The 25384-nt window shown below is 36.0% G+C and overlaps 1 protein-coding gene across 1 annotated transcript in view; it reads left to right on the top strand.

Moving 5' to 3' along the window:
* Nucleotides 1-25384, top strand: part of LOC140142433 (tight junction protein 1-like) — a 114030-nt gene that overhangs the window by 77285 nt on the left and 11361 nt on the right. The window contains 7 exon segments of the mRNA XM_072164403.1: nt 5266-5592; nt 6912-7227; nt 8187-8241; nt 22645-22813; nt 23492-23594; nt 24384-24432; nt 24868-25038. Of these exon segments, the coding sequence (XP_072020504.1) occupies nt 5266-5592; nt 6912-7227; nt 8187-8241; nt 22645-22813; nt 23492-23594; nt 24384-24432; nt 24868-25038 (1190 nt within the window).

A 25384-nucleotide genomic window follows, 5' to 3' on the forward strand; every position in this document is an offset into this window, starting at 1 on the left:
CCCTTATGATATGACATAAGTCCAAGCTAGTGACTAGGGCACAAATAAAGCACAGACCCTCTGATTCCTGAAGGCTGAAGTCCTGAGACTGTCCTTCCCTCTGGTGAAATATTTAGTCTGAATTACTGACATACACCTCACATATATGCTCAGAAGCTGAGCTACATCATGATTTGATAAGCAAAGACATGGAATATATTGTGAAAAGTGATGATCATGTAAGTCACTGCACTCTTCAGACTATGTTGAATTTCTACATCACACAAATCCTTTTGCATTTGGCAACCTCATTGCTTCTAAAACTTTTTGTATAGATAAATAGCATTAACCAGTAGAGGCTTATATGTAGGACCTCTTGAGAGTCTAATGTAAATACAGCTTACATGTCAGTGTTATAAATGGAGACCTGATTTGACAGCGGATTACTTGTATTCACAGACTGGGTTAAGTACTTGATCTAGATATGAACAAAATGTCACATTCATGTTGCATTACATATCCCCCATAGCCAACCAATAACCACCGCCTAATGTATGGTGAGATCATGCTGTAATCAAAGACTATTATTACAAAGCTGATCAAGGGGTTTGTGCTAGAAGGTTCTATATGCAATAGCTGCCTTATAAACATTCAACAATTTCTGGATTCTATATTGTACACAATGTGAAAATCTGACACTTGGCAGCTATTGCAGGTAGGGCCTTCTTGCGCTTAACCCTTGTGTGATGTGAAAAGACTTGACCCAATTAAGCAAAATGGGGACCAGTTGGCCAGTTTTCAGTTTTGCATCTAGATAGAAAACTTGTTCATTAAAAATTTGACATAAGAAAGTGAAGTTACAGTTGAAAACATTTGGTATTAAACAATAAAGAACATGGATTTGGATGAATAATCTGCTCATAACCAGTGTTGGCACCAGGATTTTTTTTGGGGGTGCATTAGGATGGCCAAGTGAATTTCAGGAGGGGGGCAAAATCAACAAATTTTGGGCAAAATTGCCGCAAAAAGTGGAAATTTTCCTAAATTTTGGGTTTTTACTGGGGAGGGCAAGAGTTCTGACTGGGGAGTTTGCTCCCTCATGCCCCCCAGTGGCGCCCGCCACTGCTCATAACTCAAAAAGAACTTTGGCGACATTGTGCTCATTTTATTTGATGATGTTGAACATGCATAATGGTTTTGAGGTTTTGTCTGGTGTTTATTTTATAGAACCCAGTACAAACGTACAATGATCTACTTGTAGGCCTATATAAAATACTGGAGTGAACTCTTGGAAGTTGCCTTAAAGGTGCATACTTACACATTTTGTGATCCCTAACCACAGTAAGATGTTAGGACACTACTCTGTCATGTTGTAGAGCACCTAGACCCACAACCACATCATTCTGACTGCATATTTCTGGGAATCACAATGTTAATAACATACTGAGGGCAAACTTGTTACGGTGCTTAAACAAGGGAATGATTTGGGGCATCTTCTGAACTGTATCCACAGACCACAGTAAGATGTTAGAAAAAGTACTCTTATAATGTTCTAGACCGGAAACTGTATCATCCTGGTTTCATATTTCTTAGAAATGGAGTGGATTTTGAATGGGGCATTCTTGGGCATTTTATAATGCATAACCACAGTATTGTTAAGACTTACTATATTTTGTTCTATTATGTAGAGACCCACAACCACCTCGTCCCTACTTTAACCACAGTATTACTGAGAAATGGGAGTCCCTTCTTGAAGAATGTCTACAGATGTTTGCTTTCTAATGACTATTAGAATACAATACAACAGCAATATCTATTTTGCATCTCAAAACTTGCACAGATTTGTTTTGCTAATGTGTTTTTGAATGAAAAGTGCGCTTGTGTATATTTTTTGTGAAAAGTGGCCTAAAAATGCCTCTCTTTGGACTTTATGAATGCCTTACCACCATAAAGTGAAGCTTTTGTCAATTTTCTCCCACTTTTTGGACCCTTTTAATTTTTTATTGGATAAAAATAGCCAAAAGTAATCTCTATGGGGGCACACCTTGTGCATGGGCCTGGTAACACATGATATGGAAGTGAGCACTGTTATCGAAATCGTTTTTGCATACTGCAAAATGTATTGTGCTATTTAACAATGCGGATAAAGTAAATATTTAGTGCATATTGTTTGATCACGTCACATATTTTAGTCTTAGCACATTACTTCAACTTGATCATGTCACATATTTTGGTCTTAACACTTGATCATATCACATATTTTGTTAATGACCCATTTTAAATTGGTGAAGAAATGAAAAAAGCTTGTTGAGTATGTAGAATTTCGAAGTGAAGCGTGCAAAACACCACGTGCTGTGGAGTGATATGAACAATCAACATTTTTATGAGTCTTTTTGGAAACAATGAATTATGAAATGTCAAAGAATATAGCGTAAATTAGTTGTGAATGCAAGTCATCATGTCACCATATTAACCTTGAAGAGTCATGGGTCAATGTTGGAAGGGTCAAAGGTCAGTGGTAAATGATTGACTGTACTAGTTTTGACTTCCTAAAAGAAAACGGCTGGTCACGTATGCTCAGTTAACTACACCATGAGCGAAAGAAGAAAGCAAATGATTTCAATGTTATAAATAGCAGCAATCCTAAGTATGATAATCACAGTGCATCGAATGATGTTCCTTGTTTGAATAAAATCATTGTAATATACAGCATTACAGTATCAATTTCAATTCAAAGTTAAAAAATACTTGTGAAGTAGGCCATATAAAACCATAAAACATCTATTACTGGTATTTCAGGGTTTCGCAATGCTATTTGTTCAAAGGCCACAAGGGGGTAAAACACATTTCAAAAATACATGCTTGAGTGCCAAATACACCCAGTTTCTATAAAAAAATTTAAAACATTTTCTTAGAGTTGGTCAAGGGCCGAATATCATTGGTTGAGTAGGTTGACTGATATGCTGTCGGGAACCCCTGATCTATTGGTAGGACCAGTAGCAACATGAGCAAGAGGGGTTCTTTTACATTCAACCAGATTAAAAGGCAACATATATTTTCTACACTCACAATCACATGTACATTGTACCTTCACAATACAAAGCTAAAGCATATCGTAATGTTACCCATACTTTAAAGAGTATGGTGTGATCTACATTTGCCTCATGGGACTAATAGACCTGTAACCCCTATGCTATAAAGAACCATACCCAGCTATTGTCTTGGATAAAACATAGGTACCCAAGGGATGCATGGAATCCATTTCAAACAAACTCATCTGTCAGGGCACAGTTCTTTACCTCCAATATGCATGTATGCTCACATAATGACCTCTGACAACACTGGGTACAAACACTCATTCTATGCTACTTGGTGTCAACTATTAGGGTATGTTGTTGAATGGAGGTGTATTGAATGATGGCATTGCAAATAGGACTATTTTTGTGCAAAGTGAATTCACTTTTGGAGAAGACTGCCACATATTTCCTAGTTTTGTAATATTTAGCCTGCTGTTCCTCAAATCAAACATTTTGTGGCCAACATATCTAACAGGATGACTGACAGTTTTAACGCTGAATCAGATGATTGGCACATAGAGGATAAATTTCTTTAATGAACTTGTATCCAGTACAATCAAGACATCATTTTGTGAGTATACAAGCATATTTAAACTTATTAAATATCAAGTAGATTCCAGGTGTTATGTTATTTATTATACATTTCTCATGCAAGAAACTGGTAGCCTACTTTGGAATTTGCTATTTATGTATAATCAAGTTTTCTTGGATGCAATGTCCAAACAGGAGAGGCTCATAGCACCTGAGCATTATGCAATTCGTCATCTAGGCAATTACTACACCAGGACTGAATCTCATACAATTCTCAAGATATCTGCTCCCAGCTCGTTATGGTTTAGGATATCTCTGGATGGTGTCCCTACCCGATCTGAATTCATGTGGCATCTTCTGCATCACGCCATGATCAGTGGTACTGATATATTACACTTGTAACAACAGATAACATAGCTCATCAGGATATGATTTGCTTACTAGCTGTCACCCTGGACTGTGGCCCATACTAATGTAGCCTACTTAGTGATCAATGTACTTATATGCTGAAACCTACACTGTGATTATATTACTATCAGGCAGACCGCACAAGAATTATGTATAAGTACAATATATACAAAAGTGACAATGCACTAAAATGGGTCAAGCTTGTGGGCATACATGTATGTATGCAAATGACAGGCATACAAACGCTCAGGAAAGACCCCCTCCAAAAAAGTTGCTTTAGATCGGAGTATAATAGCATGGCCTACATATAATGTGTTCATAGGCTCAGATGACTGGCATACAAATGCTCAGATGAAAAAGACCCCCCTAAAAATACATTTTGGTTCAGAGTATAATAGCATGGCCTACATATATTGTATTCATAGGCTGAGATCCAAGATTTCAAAGAATGAGACATTCAACAAGTAGGTTCATCTAGTGTTAAAGGGGCAATCTATGCTTTAACTATGATGGTGTGAAGTATCCCTGATGGGGACAATAGGGTAATCGTACAGCTGCAGAATCAATTATCGAATACTGCTGTTGAAAGGGGGAAAGTAACAATGCCAAATAAATCTGGGTGGCAAATATGCTGGTTTACTTGTGCTCATGTGATTTGTATGTAATTTTCACCTTTAAAAAATCTCTTTTAGATAGTTTGTAAGCTGCTTTAAGTTCATACACTTTTTTGTTGTTGTTTTTGCTCTCTCCTGTTTTTGTTTGTTTTGTTTTGCTAATAATATCCATATGTTGTAGGAGTTCTCTTTCTGTGCGCATTATGTATCGACTCTTAAATTTAAGTAGCCTCCAATTTTCTGCTTTTATAGAGGTTCCGTATGTGACATAGTTAACCCGCAATCATGGCAGAATGCGCAACATTGTTCAACATAAGCGCAATATCTCTAATATTCACACCAGTTTATTCCAAAGAAAATATAGAATGTGCACCATAGATTGATCACAACAGATCACAGTTTATTATGGTATGGGATGCTTGTTCCAAATCCTTTGTTTGAAGTCAATCATTAAAATCAAACAGGAGTTACAGGACATCTATAGGAAAATATTTTTGCAGCATTTTTATTATTTCTGCTTTCTAATTTGAGAAATTTTTAAATGAAGATATCTATAAAAGTAATTGTTTTATATTCTGTAATGTACTCTGCATATTGCCGTCTTTAAAAGTTAAGATTTTAAAGAATTGTTTTCTTATTTTTTATCTCCTATGCAGACCTTCAAAAGGAAGAAAGTAACTCCAGCCAGAGAGCCAATGATTTCAGCAGCACCCAACTACACACAAGTCGAGGCAGCTCCCTCACGTACACCAGCCGGAAGCACTAGTGGCTACTCGTCGCAGAGCCTTCCCAGAACTATGCCATCCTCTGCACCGCCTAAATTGGGAAGTGGCACCATGGATACGCGCAGTACGGTGTATTTACGCAAGAAGCGCACAGAAGGCTACGGCATGCAGTTGGGATGGGTGTTGTTTGTACAAGGGCTAGGTGATACGAGTGTAGCTTCCAGGGAGGGTGTACTCAAAGGTGATACTATTAATAAGGTGAGTTTTAATAAATTATTGTTTATACCTTTTAAGAAAGCGTACTTTAATACGGACATCATATGTCCACTTTGTTAAATGCACTTGTCTCAGATTGCTGCTGACTTTGATCTGCTGTTGTTGAGTGAACTATGCGTTGACTTGTACCCGTTGTTATAGCATACAAATATCGACTGCTGTGAGGGGCATGGTTAAAAAAGAGGGAGCGTGGCCTAGCGGTTAAGGCGTTGGACTGTGAATCCAAGGGTTTGAATCCCAGGTCCACCTGAGCTCGGCTGGCTCTTTGTGTCCACCTGAGCTCGGCTGGCTCTTTGTGTCCTTGAGCAAGGCACTTCACTCTACTTGCTTAGTCCTTCGGAGGACACTTTAAGCTGTCGGTCCCGTGTACATGCATATTTTCTCACATTAATGTAGTGTACACGTTAAAGAACGTCACAGGCTATTCGTAAAGAGCAGGGGATCATCCCGGTACTGTTGACTGTACTTCAAAAATACACTCATCTATCCTAGCTTCCAGTATCGTGCATAGGTAATAAAAGCTGTGCACGTAAAGCCCGTGCGTTGATACTCAAACTGTTGAGGTAAGCACATATATGGAAGGAAGGAAGGAAGGTGATCTCAAATCAAAACCATGATATGACCCGAGGTGCAGCGGAGGGTCATAGCATGGTTTTGAGATCACTTGGCCTATAATTTTAACCATGTCTCCAATATAAAGCAGTCAATATTTGTTTTATATACCGAATGGAAGAACACGGATGTTGCGATTGCGCAGTTTGGTTGGGACGTACGTGACCGGTCAATAATTCGTTTCAATGACCAGGCATAGTTCATTTTGAGGGCATAGCTAATTCAATGACCGTACATTCAACCAATCAGATGACAAGATCTATATATGAGATGTATAATGTGTAATAATGCCTCAAGAGCATTAATTTGTAAAAGGAACTAGAGGCCCTATGTGCAATTCTACACACTTGAACATTTTTGATGTGCAGGTGCAAGAGTTTTTGTGAATACTCTTTTAGGTACTTAATCAAATCAATGATTATTGTTGTGTTCTTGAAGGGAAAAAACTGCCTCTTTTTACAGACATCTTCTGTGTGTTATTTTATCAGGAAGGACACTTCAAATTTGTAGCAAGTTATAAATATGCCAAACAGACCATATTTGGTCAAGATGAAAATTACAATGCTGAAGGTGTTCTATTAGGTCTGCACATAAGGGTGGAATGGAATGGAATGGATATAGAGGTAGAGTTGTAAGGCATAGATATGTAAATCAGAAAAAATAATTACTGTCACATCTCAAATTTTCAGATCAATAATGTACCCGTGGAAACTTTGAGCTACGCTGATGCCCGCAAACTCATCCAAAACTCTAAAGAAAAGCTGATGTTGGAGATTTCACGCAACCGTGACAACAGCCTAGGCATCCCTTCACCGCTATCACAGAGTAGATCATCTTTTGAGACACCGACACAAAATAGCAGGCCAGCAGCTGAGCCCATCCAGCAGATCTTTATGCCACAAAACATGCCAGATGATGATGATGATCCTATCATGGCTATGCAGGCACCAACAAATATGTCTGCACCTCCAAGACCCCCACTACCTTCAGGAACCTTAGATTTTGGTAAGTTTTCATTATTTTTCTTCTCCTGCTTCTAAGTGCCAACAAAGAGTAGAAGTCTCGAGCAAAGAGAGGTAAATAGAGGTGTCTAAAGATAAGTTTTCCAGTTGAGACCTCCACATTGCAGACTTAGACCTGCCCATCTATGAGGCACAGTAGAGCAGAATAGGAACATACGCCATTTACCCTACCTTGTCAAAATGGCGATTTTGGCATTGGAAGAAATCTCATATTTTTCTCTTAATCCTATGAAATTTTAAGCCTGCAATATCTTAAACATTCAAATGTTATGAATAAAAAAAGTGCCAGCATCACCCATACTGATGGGTTTTTGTGAATCATGTTTTTGCTTCTTATATCAAAATCAATAGTGCAATTTGACTTAAAACTTGGGAATCAGATTATATTGGTACAGGCTTCAATGTGAGATGCAGACACATTATGACTACTTTTAAGGTGTCATAAGAATTTAACAATTCACAACTTAATGTTATGTGTGTCTCGGTCTTAGTCGTAGATATTCTCACATTCTAGCTCTACTCAGACTGACTGTCTCGAGACTGACACCAGGGGTCTCAAGACCTACAATGCTACTAAAGATAAACGCATTTTGTCCCACATGTATACATTGTTCAACTTGTAATAGGTGACAATTATTTTCTTTATTGAGCAAGTCAATAAAGTCCTAACTTTTGTTTCGGGTAAATCAACAAAAGTGGGTGCCAGTCACACTGTCATAAAGCATACTTGCCGTAAGTAAGTGCTGATCCAACTGGGTGGATAACATTCTATGTCCTGACTATTTGGAGTTGAATGAAGACTATAAAGGTAAAGCCCAAAACTTGAGGAAAATTGTTTTGCTGTAATAATGGCATCAACTCGGGCAAAGCTACACCAAGGAGCCATCAAAAGGAAAATTGTCATGATAATATAACTAAATTTCTTGTTTGTGTTGCTAACAGGGGATACCAGAATGCCACCTCGTCCTCCCAGTCCAGGAAATGTGGGCTCAATGGGGTAAGTGCTTCTTATTACTTGATACTCTGAGATACCTCTTGATACATAGAGATACCATTGGGATACCATTAGTAGGATTGACTACTTGCATACATGGTAATCAATGTTCTTGGAGGAGTACAAGTGCACATACATCTACTCAAGTTGACTCATTGCATTGGATTTGGAGAACTTGGACATGGTCTTGTTTGCATGCCACTGAAGCGACAAAATAGAAAACCTCTGAATTATTTAAACATGCATCTGTAGATGATGAGTGTGCGTTTATTTGCAATCTGTGTAAAATGTGTTGTGCAGATATCCCACACTAGGCGTTACATGGGCAAACCTTTGTAATGGGCCAATATGGTGGACTTCCCATGCATGAGATATGCAGCAGAGTTCTCCTGATCTTAATTCTTTGAGTCTTCTACTTATTACTGAATTCTTGGCACTGCTTAATTTGGACAGGTTTGTATGAATCACTAACACGAAACTAAATTTCCCAATTATTTTGAGTTACATGCTGTGCGTCAGTTATGTATGAGTGTGAATGCAGAATGATGAACAATTACGCTGTTTGGCTAATTAACAATCATGATAATAAAAGGGGCGGAGAGTGGACTTCACCTCTTCTTCACACTCTGATCACCTTTGTGTACCCGCAACTCGGAAGAATTGGGAAATTTATTTTAACATTTATTGTGACTGTGTTGTCGTATAATATCCTGCATATCTTATTCTACAGCAGAGTTGATATTGGTATCTTTCAATTGAAATCCATACACTCCAATGGAAGACATGACATTAATCTTCCACACAGGGAGTATGAATTTTAAATGGGGTTCCGGGATGGGGTTACCTGAATAAGCGACTCCACTTGAAATCTACACTCCAGGTGCAAGAGATTATAATCATATCTTCCAGAGGTGTATGGATTTCAACGGGAATAACCCATTACTTGGTAAGTGATAGCTTCAGAGATGCACCTTATTGATGACCTTGTGTACATGTACACAGTAACCTCATGTTCATGCACTTGACACATGTACTGGGACTTACCTCATTGGTTTGGTATTGGGCATACACTGATAGACCCTAAATTGAAAGGATGATATTTGGGGGTTTGGGGCTGAAAACACCTGCCATGATGTGAATGTAGCAATGATATTTTTGTGCACCAGGCACACTTTTTGCAAAGAAAATGAAGTGAACCAAATCTGCTTTGAATGTACTGAAGCATGAAGTTGCAAGTTCAGAGGGGTCAAATTTTGAAGCTATCACTAAGCTTAACTTCAATACTCAGCTTAAATTTCTTTGGTGTGCAGCTTTACTAACCATAATTATCCTATTGTCTTGACCTTTGACCCAAATTGTTGATGGATTCCTTTGTTGTACACCACTTTCCCCAGATAAAACCAGCAGCATGTTCTATCTCTTTGTGAATTCTATTATGCTATCTTTACACACTACCTAATTATTGTCAGTCGCTAATTGTTCAGAAATTGAAATGTCCCAACATGTTTTGAGAGGTCTTGCATGAATCCCAGGCTGTCAAATCGTGGACAGATTATATTTTCGGTATTATATTGGATGACCATAAAATGAGTAGTAAATGATGTCTTCTCGAAGAAGCTGTAGGCTGTATTACATTGTAGCTTCATCAGTTACCTACGATATGTTAACAATCATTAGAATGAAAATGTGTGTTTCCTTGGCTTACTCCAGGGAAAGAATGAATTAGGAGCAAGCATTGTTCAAGGTCATTAAATACATGTTGTATTCCTAGTATAGAAAACCAGTGATCAGTGATGTAACCAGAGAGGGAGGGAGGGAGTAAGGGAGCCATGATTCACCAGTCAGGGCCCTTGCTTTGTTGGTAGTTTACACAGGTATCTCTGGAGATGAAGTTTCCCACATGGCAATGTCTAGGGCACAGTTCCTTAACTTCAAAATGCTGCTAAACTCAAAGATGACCTTTGGATGTGCTAGGTACAAAAACTCATACTCCACATTTGCTACGATTGTTGAATTGAGGTAATTGAACTTAGCCATTGGGATGAGGTCATTATGGTCCATGGTGATACCTACACTTTACACACACCTGCTGCTACTCCCTAGATCTGTAAAAGATGTGGACATTTTTGTGCGATTACTTTTCATGTTTGTGCCAATTTTGAACTGTTTCACTTATTTTTAAATTCATGATTTTAAGATACTTTATATTGACCTATACGCAAAAGAAATATATTAGGACATTGGTTGTTTTTATGGTAGCTGCTTCGCACATGAAAATAAAAGTAGCACAAAAATATTCACTATACTTGGTGAATGTCTGGTTACATCACTGTCAGCAGATATACTACCTGTCATAGTGTGGCTTGTCTCAAGTTGAGAGCAAAGCTATGTTGGATTTCACAGTAGCAGATTCGAATCACATGCTAAAATAGCCCCGCAGGGCGTATACACATGTGTAGAAGGGCGATTTGTCTGTATGCTGGTGACGCAACAGCGTAAATACACCGATTCGAATCTGCCACTACAAAATCCATCATGGTGTTGATCCAGCTTAAGATGAGACACACTATACAATCTTGGATGTTCAGTTTAAATCCAAGATTCTATTTTGATCACTCAGTGGCAAAAAGACTTAAGGAGGCCTCCGTGTAAAAACCACCAGGTCATGGGAAGATGAAGGTTGGACAAATCCTTTCATATTTGGTATATGCGTCTTGGTTGATGATTCCTTGCTCATGGCAATGAATTTTTTGCCTACCTCGTATCAGTGTTTCTAGACAAAAATCACTAATTTTGCCCTAAATGCAAAATATTGACAAATAACGAATACATGGATTTCTATATTGTATCCCATAACTTTCAAACGATATTGACTTTGATACTGATACTCCTACATAGTTTCAACAACATTATAGGGCATACCCATCATGCATCATTTTGTCCCTGTGTTATTTACTATTCGCAGGATACCTTAATATAGACCATAGTTTTGCGACAATTTTTTGTTAAAAATAAGCTTAATTTCAAACAGAGATTTTTTTTACAGGCAGTCACTTGAGAAAAAAATTTACATGTCAAATGGGACCTTGAATATTGTTTTCAAAAATAAATAAAATCACCATTGTGTTTTTACTCCTTAGTGTACTTCTGCGACATGTAAGTCACCCCTCTTTTGCAGTGTTTCAATGGAGCTGGCAGCTGGCAATATTGTCCGGTATCTACCAGAAGTTAATGATGACCCCCCACAGGACTCTACCAAACCAACTTTTTTAGCTTCCTTTTATGGTCCTATAACACATTCAAGATAGTTTAGTGGTTTAAACCTTTGGGGAGTGGTCAGTTTTTTTGGCCACACAGGGGCCAAAAATTAAAAATGCTCCAATTTCAACGAAATTGGTCTCAAATTGCTTGTCATGTAAAAAACGAGTCAAATAAGGAATGGTTGTAACCATGTAGGATGTTTCGATTACCTGGGAAACATCACAACAAAGGTTGTGGTCAATATAGGCTGTAATGGGGACTGACCTTTATTGGCAAATTTGGTCAATAACAAAGCACTTTAGACAGTGCAAACGATTACTTGGTTTTACATGACGATCAATTTGAGACCATTTTCGTTGAAATCTGAGCAGTTATAATTTTCGCCCCCTGAGTGGCCAAAAACAACAACTGACCTTTTGCTTTATAACTCAAGAACGGTATGTCACATGTACTTTATCTGAATCCTTACAATAAGAGGAATAATTTGGTGTGCTTGTTAACCAGATTTGAGCAACCTTTAACCTTGAAAATGGCTGGAGTGCCAGGAATTACTTTTTGTTAACATCTTGAATGTGTTATAGGACCATAAAAGGAAGCTAAAAAAGTTGGTTTGGTAGAGTCCTGGGGGGGATCTTCATTAACTTCATTAACTTCCCGTAGATACCAGCCACCACCATTGTGCAGCATACTCTACTCATTGGGTCATGAATAACAGTTAAAAATACATTGAAATCATTATTTCAATTCTCTGAAAGAATTAGTTCATTCTTTATTAAAATTAAAATTGATTGCAATAATCGCTGAGGATTTATGCATTAAAACGTTATTTTGCTCAATTCTATTTCTTTCAAACCATGTTTTGGTTAGCTTCAAGCATACAGCCATGCACTCCTATTTCAAATGATCCATGCTGACACAAATATACACATGGAATAGCACGAGGTGCACAAGCCCTGTCTGATGGAAGCGTGACCTATGGTTAAATCATAGATTCTATTCATAGACTCTATTCAGAGTATATGGTTAAATTAAAACAGAACATAGTGGAAAAACACATACTGCAGTTACTGTCCGCTTTTCCTATACACAATACACAGTGCTCTTTCCCATTGACGCGTGACCTTTACAAATAGCCCTCGTTAACAGTATGGGGATATGACTAGTTAACGCCGCTGTGTGAAAAATAACCGCCAATATTAAAAGTACTCTTCTAAAGTTCTAGAAAATATAGTTTTTAACATGTCCTAAATTTTTAGCTAATTTAGATGTTTGGAAATATTCGTACTTTGGTGTTTTAGTTAATGTTATAGGTAATAGTACATTGCCTAGTTAACGTCGCTGTGTGAAAAATAACCGGCCAATATTAAAAGTACTCTTCTAAAATTCTAAACAATATAGTTTTGTAACATGTCCTAAATTTTAGCTAATTTAGGTGTTTGGAGAGGGTCGACTTTTGTGTTTTAGGAAGGACATGTAAACGACAGATAACACCAAAATATGAAGAAATTATTTCCAAACCGTGTTAAGTCAAAAAATCATTATGTTGCTCATTTTCAAGAATGCTGGTTTACAAAAAGCACGCCATTGTCTGATTTAAGTGAACAAAGCCACACATAACATTGTTTCCTTTCGTTTCCTTTATAATCGGTTACCCAACTGAAGCTATGAATACCAGCTTTATTGCGATATCGCACATGAAAACAGTCACTTGTGCACAACCAGAGAAGATCCGATTTAATCAGTTGAGCTGTTTCAATGAGTGTTATCTTGGTTTAATAGCTTTTAATGGGGTTAAGTCCTGCAAAGGTCGAGATGAATTCTACTGTAGACATGACTGCATCATGATTAGTTCTAAAAATTAGACTCCAAATATAGTTTTGCAAATGTTTTGTCAGCGGCCATTGCAGTTATTATATTAGAATGCGGAAAATGTAATTATAATGAACATAAAACAATAAACATAAATTCATCACATCTTGTATTTAACATGGGCCTATAGGCCTATAATATAGAATATACCGTGCAAGTTAATAATCGAATCTTAAGGGTAGACGAGGTATTGTTGGTCGAAGCAACCTAAAAATTGATTTTCATTATCTAGATCAATATATTATTGAAAATTAACACCTTCATGTTTTGCAAAAGTTCATTCTACAAATCGTATACTTTGCAAACTTGCTTAATTTATTGTTGTTAATGAGTTATGTACGCTTTTACAAAAGTGTTGTTGTTTCATCCCTCTTTAAAACGTAGCTCAAGAACCGCAGCACCTTTAAAAGTATATCTGTCATATTTGAATTCTTCTACACGCTCGCTATAAATTGAGCATTGCAGTTTTTGCTATAGCTCACTACCATTCGTAATATGCTGTGAACTACCAAATCACAACAGTTTAAAATAATTAATAACCTTAATTTGAAATTATATCAAGTTTAGCATGGGTCACCAATCAATGCCACTTGTATCATTGTATGCCAAAGAGCCCTATGTTGTCAGAAGTGCTGTAATGGAACTTTTCTTGCTGCATGTAAGCATTAATAAATAAAGCAGTAAATTTTACTGTCTTACAAGTAGCTGTATAGTTACAACTGACCATTGAAATAGGAAAGAGGAGAAATCTATGAATTATAACATGAATACTAACTGAGTAATCTGCATTATATAAAAATAATAAAGATTTAAAACCTAAATAAATACATTGTATCATGATTTTTTTATTATTTCTAATTAAGGTCAGATTTCCATGCCTATTAATATGGAGAGAGGGGCTAGGACATGAAGAAAATAATTAAAATTAGTGAGAAATGAAGCTGATATAATACAACAGATAAAATGCATCTTATGAATTATGTTAATGAAAAAGTGTACGTCATTGGCACAATGGGCGAGGCATGGATATAGTATGTACGCCTTTGGTGTTGCGCAAATTAGTAGTTCACTAAAACCATGCAACTTAAATTGTGTGTATCTAAGTAAGTAAATACAAACACAACGGTGAAAATTTATATTTTTTAGAACTGTTCCTCGGCTTTGTAAATATGTACGATTTGTGTTGAAAAGTTACTGCCCATGAGAGAAATACAGATTTAAAAAATGACCTATTTTTGCTTAAAAACATCTTCTTTTTAAGGTATTTACATAATATAAAAACACACAAGGCACCAAAACTATGACTTTATCTTTAAATATATTTGTGAACCCAACCATTTGAAATGTTTACTCCAAATATTAACTTTCTTGTACACTCAGATCTAGAAATACATTGAAAACATGAAATATAGTCGATTTTAAAAGTCTGACAAAATTATGTAAATGGGCTCAATCAAGGGTTTTTGTTCTAGAAACACTGGCACATGATACAGCAAAATTATTTCACCATGTGAAATGTTTCATCACTATATGTCCATAATAAAAGTATGAAGAGATTTGAAAAACCTCCATCTTCCCGCCTCAGCAAAATTCAGGAGGTTCTTAGAAAAAGGGCTCCTTAATTCAATTAGATGATGAGTGTATGATATGCCTGTAATGCATGGTGTGATAGTGTATATACTCTTATCATGCTTATAGGGCATGCATTATCTATGAGTGAAGTCATGCATATAACAGGTATGGATACGCATAGCAGCTATTGGAGATGGTGTCCGTTTGCCGCTGAGCTATTGATTTATAGTTTATTCAGGGATTAACAAGTGGTATCCACTGGATTGTTTACTGTCAAGCCCAAAAACAACAGTACAACATGCACTCTCTGTATCATATGAAGAAGGTGGAAAAATTAGCCATTGTGAATAAAATTTATTTTGGAAACAGTGGAATATCTTGATCTTGAGATTGTCAGTGGAATATCTTTACAAAAGGTGTAGGCCTGGCATAAGTTTGCTCCCAGCTAGAAGTTTTGGCATGATAATTATACCATATGAACATAGCATCATAATAAGGTACTTGATATTGTACATGTACAATATTTTCCTTCTTGGACAAAAATGGAAACTTTACCACAAAATCAGCCTATAAAGTAGAGTAATAATGGTGCCATTATAGGACCTTGTCATACCCTATACACTGTATGATCTCAGGTCATCCTATGCTATCTGCCTATTCATTGATGCCAGGTCATTTAGAGTTTACAAGTTTTCTTTTAATATTCAACTGTCAAATTAACAATTGCTATGCTTAGTATAGGAAAATTTACAGGCAAGACTGTCTAGACTTTATTACAGGGACGTGGAAAGATTTGATGTCAAATTTATTTGCCTTATTGCTGCAAGAATCAATAATTTGGCCTAAGTAGATCTATTTTACTACATAGTTCTTACATTTTCCACACAAATGTGTCCTAAGTAGATCTATTTTACTACACAGTTTGTTAAATGCTTAATCTTTTATCAGATGGGGTCTGAGGTGACAAATTTTATATGTCTCAGTAGTTAGTAGCTTCATCCTCCAGGATTTAACAAAAAAGTTGGGTGATTAAGTTTCAAGTTCATATTTACTGACTTTTTTTTGGTTCATGAATGTTAAATATGAGAAATTAAGTTTGTTACTCAACCTGATGAGTGATGACCCAAACCAATTACACCATTTTGTAACATAACTAATTGTTTCTGTCTTGTTCATACCCAGCCAAGATAATCACCAACCTGTCAATTTACTAATTTCATACATGTCCTTAAGCTTCTTTAACTTTGATCTGAATTTGTCCCTATGTTATGCTGTAGTTAACCTTATTGCCCATACGTAGCCCACATTCATACAACCATTTAATTCATTTAATTAGTTCAAGAACTTCAAGTGTAGAAACCATTTTCACAAGACAACAAATTACAGGTGGTTTTGTTCAAAGTCATTGAAGAATACATATTTGTATATATATATACATCAAATTAGGACTTTGGCAATGAGAACAAATGTTTAGGGAAACAAGGTTTGCAATTCCATTCTTGTTTTTAACGCAGACCGTCTGCCAGGCGTCGCAAGAAGAAAACCAAAGATGCAGAACTCAAAAAGGTGCGACGGAGTTCCACTGGAGGCTTGCTAGGCAAATTGGATGATGCATTTTTTAAGTTGGGCATATGAGAGAGAACAAGTAAAAAAACACTGTAAAAACTTTATAAACTCAAACTTTGCTGCCGATAGTGAAATAACAATATTGTAAGACTACAGTAATGATGACTGGTACATCGCAGTACTAAGCTTGCTACCTGGCTCTCATAATGGATAAATGATTATGATGGTTGCAGTCATGGGATCTAAAGTGCTCAATTTTGTGAGAATTGGCTACAAATCTGAAGCACACAAACTCGTTGAATTTAGCACAAAGTGTAAACTATTAAAAGTGCTTAACTACATAATTATTTACTGCCTTATATCAGGTTTGAAATTTAATTGTTTGATAACAGCAAATGTAAAACTTCTGTATCAATTTACTCATAAACAAAGAATTGGAGACCACCTTTAAAATAGTTGAATTTGTGATCTGAGATGAGATTTGAACACAGAAGTAAGAAATATGACTCAAAATTATACATGGCCGCCTGTAGCAGTTTGCACTTTCACAATAGTTTTTATTGTGCGATGGATAGGCGTACGGGAACTGGTCATGGGCAATTTAAAACAACTTCTGTATATTTCATATAGCTCTTGTAGGGATTAGTGTGGATGTATAGGATAGCGATTTACTGAAGTATCTTGCCCATCACTCATTAATATTGCCCATACCTAGTTGACATTCATACAACCATTAATTCATTTAATAACTTTAAGTGTAGCATTTTCATGAGGTAACAAATTGTCGGTAGGTTGTTTTGTTTTGTTTTGTTCAGAATCATTATAGAAAGCACATTTATCTGACATCAAATTAGATCTTTTGAAATCAGAACACATGTTTAGGGAAACAAGGTTTGCAATTCCATTCTTATTTTTAACGCAGACCGTCTGCCAGGCGTCAGAAGAAGAAAACCAAAGATGCAGAAATCAAAAAGCGGCGAAGGAGCTCCACTGGAGGCTTGCTAGGCAAATTGGATGATGCGTTTTTTAAGATGGGCATGTGAGAGGAAAAACTGTAAAAAACTTAATAAACTGATACTATACTGCCACAGTGGAACTTTTACTCTGTAGAAAAAGAATTGGCGATCACCTAAAACAGTTGTCAACATTTGTGATCTATGATGAATATTAAAGTAAGAAATTAGATTCAAAATGATACATGGCAGCCCATGTTAGTTTGTGCTTTCACAATACTTTTAATTGTGCTACATGTAGTGAAGGATCTATGGGAAATAGTTATGAGCAAATTTGAAAAAGACTTCTACAAGAGCTATTTATTAGTATGGAAGTATAAGGTAGAGGTTAGTAGTATGGAAGTATAAGAATACTATTGACCCTTTGACTGATCCACTCAAAGTGTATTTTTGTTTGATAGCAACATGCCAGGCCTTTTCAAATCGCACAAGCATGTGTATGAATGGCGTACACACACACTTTTAGGGTAGAACCTTATTTTGAGTGGGAATTTGAGACTGTACGAAGGGTCAATGCTGTATTGGGCTACTCCAAGAAGACATGACCTTAATTTCCCACATACAGAGTGTGAATGGGTGACTACACTTGAAATCTACACTCCCTGTTTGGAAGATTAAGGTCATGTTTTCGATAGGGGGTGTGGAAGTCAACTGGAATAGCCCAGTACTGTTGAATATAGTATTATACTGTCAAAAACAGGCTATGATGTTAGATCATAATGCTAGTATAAGTAGTGTTTGATATTTTTGTATATATATAGTTAATTCTGAAATATCAAGCATGTTTCACTATGGGTAACTGTTGTGTAAATATGATGAAAAAAGTTATTGTTTACCCAATACGAAACATGTTTGATATAGAACATCAGTTTGACCATATGAAAAAGATTTTAAAACAGGAAAATGAAGAATAGTTTATGATGCCTACTCTAGCTGATAAATGCCCGAATTCAAACTTTCAGTTTAGTATGGGTGTGTGCTATACAAGCTCTTGGGAACTGAACAAGATGCTGAATTGGTTGGTGGTGATTTTGGGATTTCAAGTTTTTGGCTTGTGAACTGACAATTTGAGTATTTACTTTAGAACTGTGGGTCTGAACCATGCTCCAACCTAGTGGTCTTCTGAACTACTAAAGAGGTGTAAAATGTGGGTCTTAATCGCTGCACAAACCCATACCACCTTTTCAAGGTTAGTGTACCCCTCCCTTGGGGAACTATGTGTACCTGAAAATGGGTGGACAACAAACTACCTTTCTGAAGAATAGGCAAATTGTTCCAGTATAATTTGTTTGAATGTATTATTTCATTTGCAATAAACTCGTTGGTGAATCTGCCATTTATCCTTGTATAGACATATCTTAATGTAAGCTGTCAATGAGTCAGTTAAATTTTTCAATTTGTTGATATTCTACCAGTTATAGAAACACAATACTAAATAATTTACTACTGTACTAACAATTAAGATTGTATAAAATATGTATAAACTTTTATATAAATTAGGTAAGCAACTTTTACTGCAGTTGATATTTGTTTTTAATTTATAATTAAATGCTTTTTTTACAAGAGATTTAATTATTTTAGTTCAAAAACAAGTTTTTAAACAGCTTTGTTACTAACAAGGAAACAGAGAACCTGAATCTTTTACATGTTCATGTAAAAACTAAGTTACTTTTGCTGCATTTTTTTAAATAAACTGTAATTGCAACAGAATTTGGTAAATCATCATCTGGTAAAAAAATAATGAAAGTGGGAATTTAATTTTGTAATTTTGGAGAGACTTGTGAAATTAACAATATCAAATTCCTTAATAAAAAATTCAAATTTTCTCCCAAAAACCCAATGAATATGAGCTGCAAGTGTCCCCTAAACTAAGACCAGAGATAGCAATATCTTACGGTGTGGTGCATGCACCTGTCTAACTATTCAAAATCACTTTCCTGTGATGCGATTTTGAATAGTTCAATGGGCGTAAGCACCAAGACATGGCAATGGCAAACTTTCCAAGATCAGGATCTCCCATCCTGCTTGGTGATTCGTTCTCCCTCAACAATTGTTCTGTAAAACCAATCTAGAAGTACCCCCATGACACTTCTGTCATCCACAAACTTATCCAGAGATGCCAGTTTCCCGAATTTATTTGGATTTCCAAATTTTTATAAATTAAAAAATAAATAAAAATATCGGAATTTTTAATTATTATTTTTAAAAAAATTGGAGAGTGTCTGGACCTAGAGCCAAGTGCTACAATCATTAATGGTTGGTATAAAAAATTGGGGGGAAATCGTCAAAAGATTACAATTTTGTATCAAAAAGGGATCCCCGGCTGTGATGCGCTGCCCTCTTGTCACTATGCTCCCTATAGCTTGCAATTGTCCGTATTATTTTAAGTCTGGCATCTCTGCTTAACACTTTTGCTTACACAAGGTAAAACTTACTAATCTGAGTAAGAGATTCATCATTTCTGTTTTATAGTCAAAGTGAATTTTATGTATATTTTTTGGTTAATTATCAAATCTACCTGATGTTTTTTGAGTTACTTAATATTTTATTAGAAAATCATTCAATCATGCCATGATTAAACTGAAAAGCAATATATTTAAAAATAATAAGTTGTAAAATAGTCATTTTTAAGGTTAATAAATGCAGTCGTATTGCAAATTATTTTGTAATGATTTGATATGTGTTTTGTACAGGAGGAGCATTATTAAGTTGTATATTAGCGGTAGGATGAAACGGACCCCAAATAAATGCAGAATTATATCTCAGTTTTACATGTATCCTGTTCTTGGATGCAGATATTTTGGTGTTCAATTATTCTGCATAATCTGGGATCATGATCTTGATGTTTCCAATGAAATAAGAGCAAAGCTCTATCTGGATCTTAAATCGTACCATAATATCATACAGTCATATCACCATATTTGTTCAATTCATGAACTCGGCTTCATTGCATTTTTATTAGAATTATGATATTTGTCAGTTTTCAGGGCTATAAGCTGGGGTTTCTGGCATCCAGGGCAAGGATAGGGAATTGTACCCCCTCCCCCCACTTTCTTGAAGGTTGGAACAGCTGACGCGCTCCTAAATGACTCTTCCAAAACAGATTATTACTAATCTGGTCATAGTCAAGGTGAATTTTGACCTCTCAAAATGACTATTTTTGTTTAAATGCAAGCAAAAATTTAAACTTTCAACATTTGGAAGGGGTGCTGAATCAATCAGTTTATGTTTGGCCGTATATAAATCAATTGAGTCACACCCCTTTTGACATGGCACACCCCCCATCCTTGCCCCCGTACCTACACCACTGGACATTTCTTCTGGTTGTCTGCTGCTTCTACATTGAACAAGGGTGTCATCTCCATTCCGAAAACATTTTTATTGTATTGTAACAGAGAAGTAGTTTTGTGCATTATCCAATTTGTTGTTGAATAAGGTATATAAATTCATTATGTGGTCATCCAAATCATGCATTGCCCATGCCTAAAGCAACAAGCCCAAGATTATTTTTATTGGTGTCATAAATTGCATTCAAATCACGTTTCCATTTCAGTCTTAAGCAGGGACATTCGTTTTTCATTTTTCTTCCTCCATGTCAGCTCTTCATGCTATCTGCTATCAATGATAACATCTATATTGTTTTATCTTGTCACTGTATTGCACATTCTTTGTATTTCCCCTGGTTTTGCATCAAATATTGTTATATCTTTTTGTTGCAATACGTTGTACCATATGGTGTTGGGATCATGTGATACAAAACACTGTTAAATCATGTTTGTTGCTGCAGTTTGGGTTACAAGCTTTATTTAGTTGTACATCACCTGTGTACACCCGTATCATGTATTGACGCTGTGCTGTGATAATCTTAAACTTTAAATCGACGTATGGATTTATCATGTCATATTTTCACTTGCAGACATCGTTCCTCCATTTGTTTTCATTCATAATTGTCATATTTTATTCTTGTTGGGTTCTCTTTATTTAAAAAAAAAATGAATCCTGGTCAGTTTCTTTATTTTTCAAAATTGTCATATTCTCTTAACTAGTTTGTTCACTTCAATATTCATTTGTCATTTAGAGTCTTATGAATATGCTCTTTGAGAAGTTTTTAAATTTATAACTTGATTGATTACTTTTTCTGTTTTTATTTCAGCTAGGCCAAAAGATCATTGTTACTTTCAAAGTGATGGATTGAAAAAATGATACGCAATTAAAGACCTTATAATATATTGATGACAAAACTGAATCCAATTGACCTGGTTATTTCTATTATTAAGTTTCAGACAGGCCTGTAGCCAGGATTTTTCGGTATGGGATTTTCGGTATGCGAAAATTCATTCTGGCCCAAAGCAGACCTTAACCCATCTACAGTTGATTTTAGGAACCTACATTTTAGACAGATTTTACAGAAAGTGCATGATTTGGGACATATTTATCTAAAATGTTGACATTTTTGCCCCAATTTTCCTATTTTTTATGGACAAAGCAGACCTTTTGTTGATTTATGGGGGTTGCATCATACCCCCGCACACACTTGCTACAGGCCTGGTTTGAGACCAATCAAGAATTCGCAAAAGATGATCCATGCACATTTGTAACCTGCTACCGCGAAATGAGCATAAAATCTTAAGTTGGTATTTTCAAGACATCATGGCTGCTGAGTTGATGTTTTATTGTTGGCAGCGCACCTCAACAAGCCAGTAGCTTGGCCTTTGTGAATGGCTCATTATGCTCCCATTCACAAATGGACATACAGACATACTATTGGCTTGGAACTACCAACTTGCGACTCTACACTCCTTTCTTGGTAGCAGGTCACATTTCAAAATGAGCCACAGTAGCAGCAGCATTTCATGATTTTTTTACTTTGCATACATGAACACAGCATTTCACCCGACTGTAAATCACTTGATGTTTTCACGGCATGGAAAAATGTTTTCTTTAAATTTATTCAAATTGGCACAGGTATAACATTTCTAAAACAAACTCTTCCCTACAATCTTTAATCTCCCTACCCTCTTTATCTTGTAGCACCTTTTTTACAAGTGCACTTTATGCCAGAGAAAACTTATGAGGTGATTTACAGTTAACATGTGTTCCATCTTGTTCCATCTCATTCTCACAGTGTTCCAGAAGAGCCGGAAGATCCAGAACGACACATTGCATTCTACAAAGGAACCAGTGTAGGTCTCCGACTCATAGGTGGTAATGAAGTCGGTATTTATGTAACGGCTATTCAGCCCAATAGTCCTGCTGCAAATTCCGGTGTTAGGGTAGGGGACAGAATTGTACAGGTAAGAATCATTTTTCTATTTTAATTCTTTTCTTGTCAACTGAGTACACCATTAACTGGTACTTATTATTTGCATACTGTATAGCTGGATGTTTTTGCAAGATTTTAAAAGCCCACGAAAAGATTTTTGACATAGGTTTTTTAAAATGAGTAGATGTTGGAACCACAAATACAAGAAACAGCAAAACTGCTCAGAATGCACAAAAATAAATACCGCACAAATATCCGGCTATGCAGTATTTCTGATTTTATTTTCATTATAATACTGTAAAAGTGAAAATATTTGCTCAAAACAGCTGCCGCAAAAATAAAAATGCGTAAATATGTTCTTTTAATAGGTCTATGTACGGAAATTCAAAATCAACAAATTTAATATCAAAGCCCAAAAAATTACATGTGTGAAAGTTACCTCTTTTACAGTAAAACCTTGTGATAAGAAGAAGTTACAAATAAAAGTGAAGAAGACATAGAGATTTGTTTGTAAAGTGCACATTTATCACGCAATACTGATCAGAAATTTGTGTGACTGATATTATTGTTTGAACTGGGTGCCCGTTATATTCTTATTCAATATACCCCAGATGTCAATATTAAAGCAAAATATGTTAGTCATACCCAACTTAACACTCATAAGCAAGTTGTATTGGACTAATATTGAGTTATGTTTCCTTTTCTATAGGTGAATGACACAAGTTTACTGGGCAAGACCAAGGAGGATGTTGTCATGATGTTGCTAGGCATCATTGATGAAGTTCGCCTCATAGTCAGATACAGTGAGCTGGGTAAGTCACTTAACTTTCATTGTGAAAAGGGGATGAGAATAACTTTGATCTATCATCAGCATGAATTAAGCTGAATTTATACTCGATTGTGATGCATCACTTGATGCATTGCCTGTTGCTTGCATTTACACTAGTTTGCAAATTGTGGCAATTGCAGACGACATTGGTGTATTAAATTTGTTCAAATTCAAACAAATTACCTTCTATCTAAAGACACACATTGGTGTTGATAATTATTGTCTTGAAATAATTTGATTCCAAAAGTACATAAAGTAGAAAATATAATTAATTAGATCGGTGATTGGTCACTGCAGTTCAAGTGACTAGCGACATTACTTGGGAGGTGACATTTCTTCAACTCACAGCAATCTGTATCAATTGTTCGGCTTTACACTCTGAAACCAGAAGTAAGCAAAGAGCATGCGTGAGAATTGCTTTTCTGCAAAAGGATTCAAGTATGAATTCAGCTTTACCATTTTAAAATGTTCCAAGCCATAAATAAATACAACACTGGTTGATTTTGAAGACAAGGTGGGACAAAACGAAAAAGAAACTTTGACCAAACATGAAATATTATTGATCAATTGTTTTGAAACTGTAATATATTTGTGAAAATATAATAAGCAAAAAGTAAACTGAAATAAGAAACAATCAATTTGGAGCAAGATTATGAAAGTAGGGAGAAAGATTAGAGGATTTGGAGACAGTATGTCATTATGTGCTAATCTCAGTAACTGTTTTGAAATGACTCTAGGGTAATAATATGTCAACCGTTTGTTCTGTCTTTAGCACACAGGAGAGTGAAGGAGACAGGGAAGGGTGACAAGTTCTTTGTAAGGTAGGTTTACTTGAATATTTTACTCTACTACTTTCTAATGATACTAAAGCGATATAGACCAATCTCCAACAGGTAAAATCACAGCATTAATGGGGCCAATTGTTCTATGAAGTCCAAGAGATGAGACTGTTATGCACATACTGCATATTTTTACTGTCTTAAATGCGAAGACACACAATGCTGTATCGCTAAACGCATCAGCATTCAACACTGGTGTTATTTGTTAGACACACACATGATTGAATAATGGGCCCTAATTAATGAATATGTAAGACTTCTCAGCCTACAAAGCACAGGGACTTTGCCTGTTGGTGAATAATCTGCTTCTCTTTTGTTTATAGATGTGAATGATTGAGTTTTAAATTTTTCTTATACCGACCAATGTGAGATATTAGCTTACTTCTTTATTTAATTTTAATTGTCTATTTTACACAGGGCTCACTTTGATTACAAGGCTCCTTCCAAAGAAGAGATGAGTTTCAAGAAGGGATCCGTTTTCCGCATCCTGGATACCATGCCTGATGGTGTGATGGGTCACTGGTTTGCCATCAGATTAGACCGTACCAATCAACCAGCAGAGAGGGGCATCATCCCAAATAACAATAGGTTTGTAGCCATAGGCCTATAATTAGTATGTTTTTGTGGAGATAAAATTTAATGTTCGCACTATATTTAATCATTATGATAAAACCCTACTTTTAGATGGCTGTGGCCCAGTGGTACAGAACTCATAATTGGAGGGTTGCAGGTTTGAACCCTGTTTGTGGTGCTATAATGTTGTGCATGTTGACATGGCTTTTAGCCTCTATTCTCTGTCTGCACCAAGTTTATAAATCAGTGCAGGCATAATATAGTGCTTGGAATTTTGCTGTAAGGTCGGAAATCCTGCAATTGTGTTCAGTTACTTTACAGAATATAATTTTTTTGTAGAATTTTTTCTTACTCCCATACA

The sequence above is a fragment of the Amphiura filiformis genome, chromosome 20, assembly GCF_039555335.1.
Source record: "Amphiura filiformis chromosome 20, Afil_fr2py, whole genome shotgun sequence".
In the NCBI taxonomy this organism is placed as follows: Eukaryota; Metazoa; Echinodermata; class Ophiuroidea; order Amphilepidida; family Amphiuridae; genus Amphiura; species Amphiura filiformis.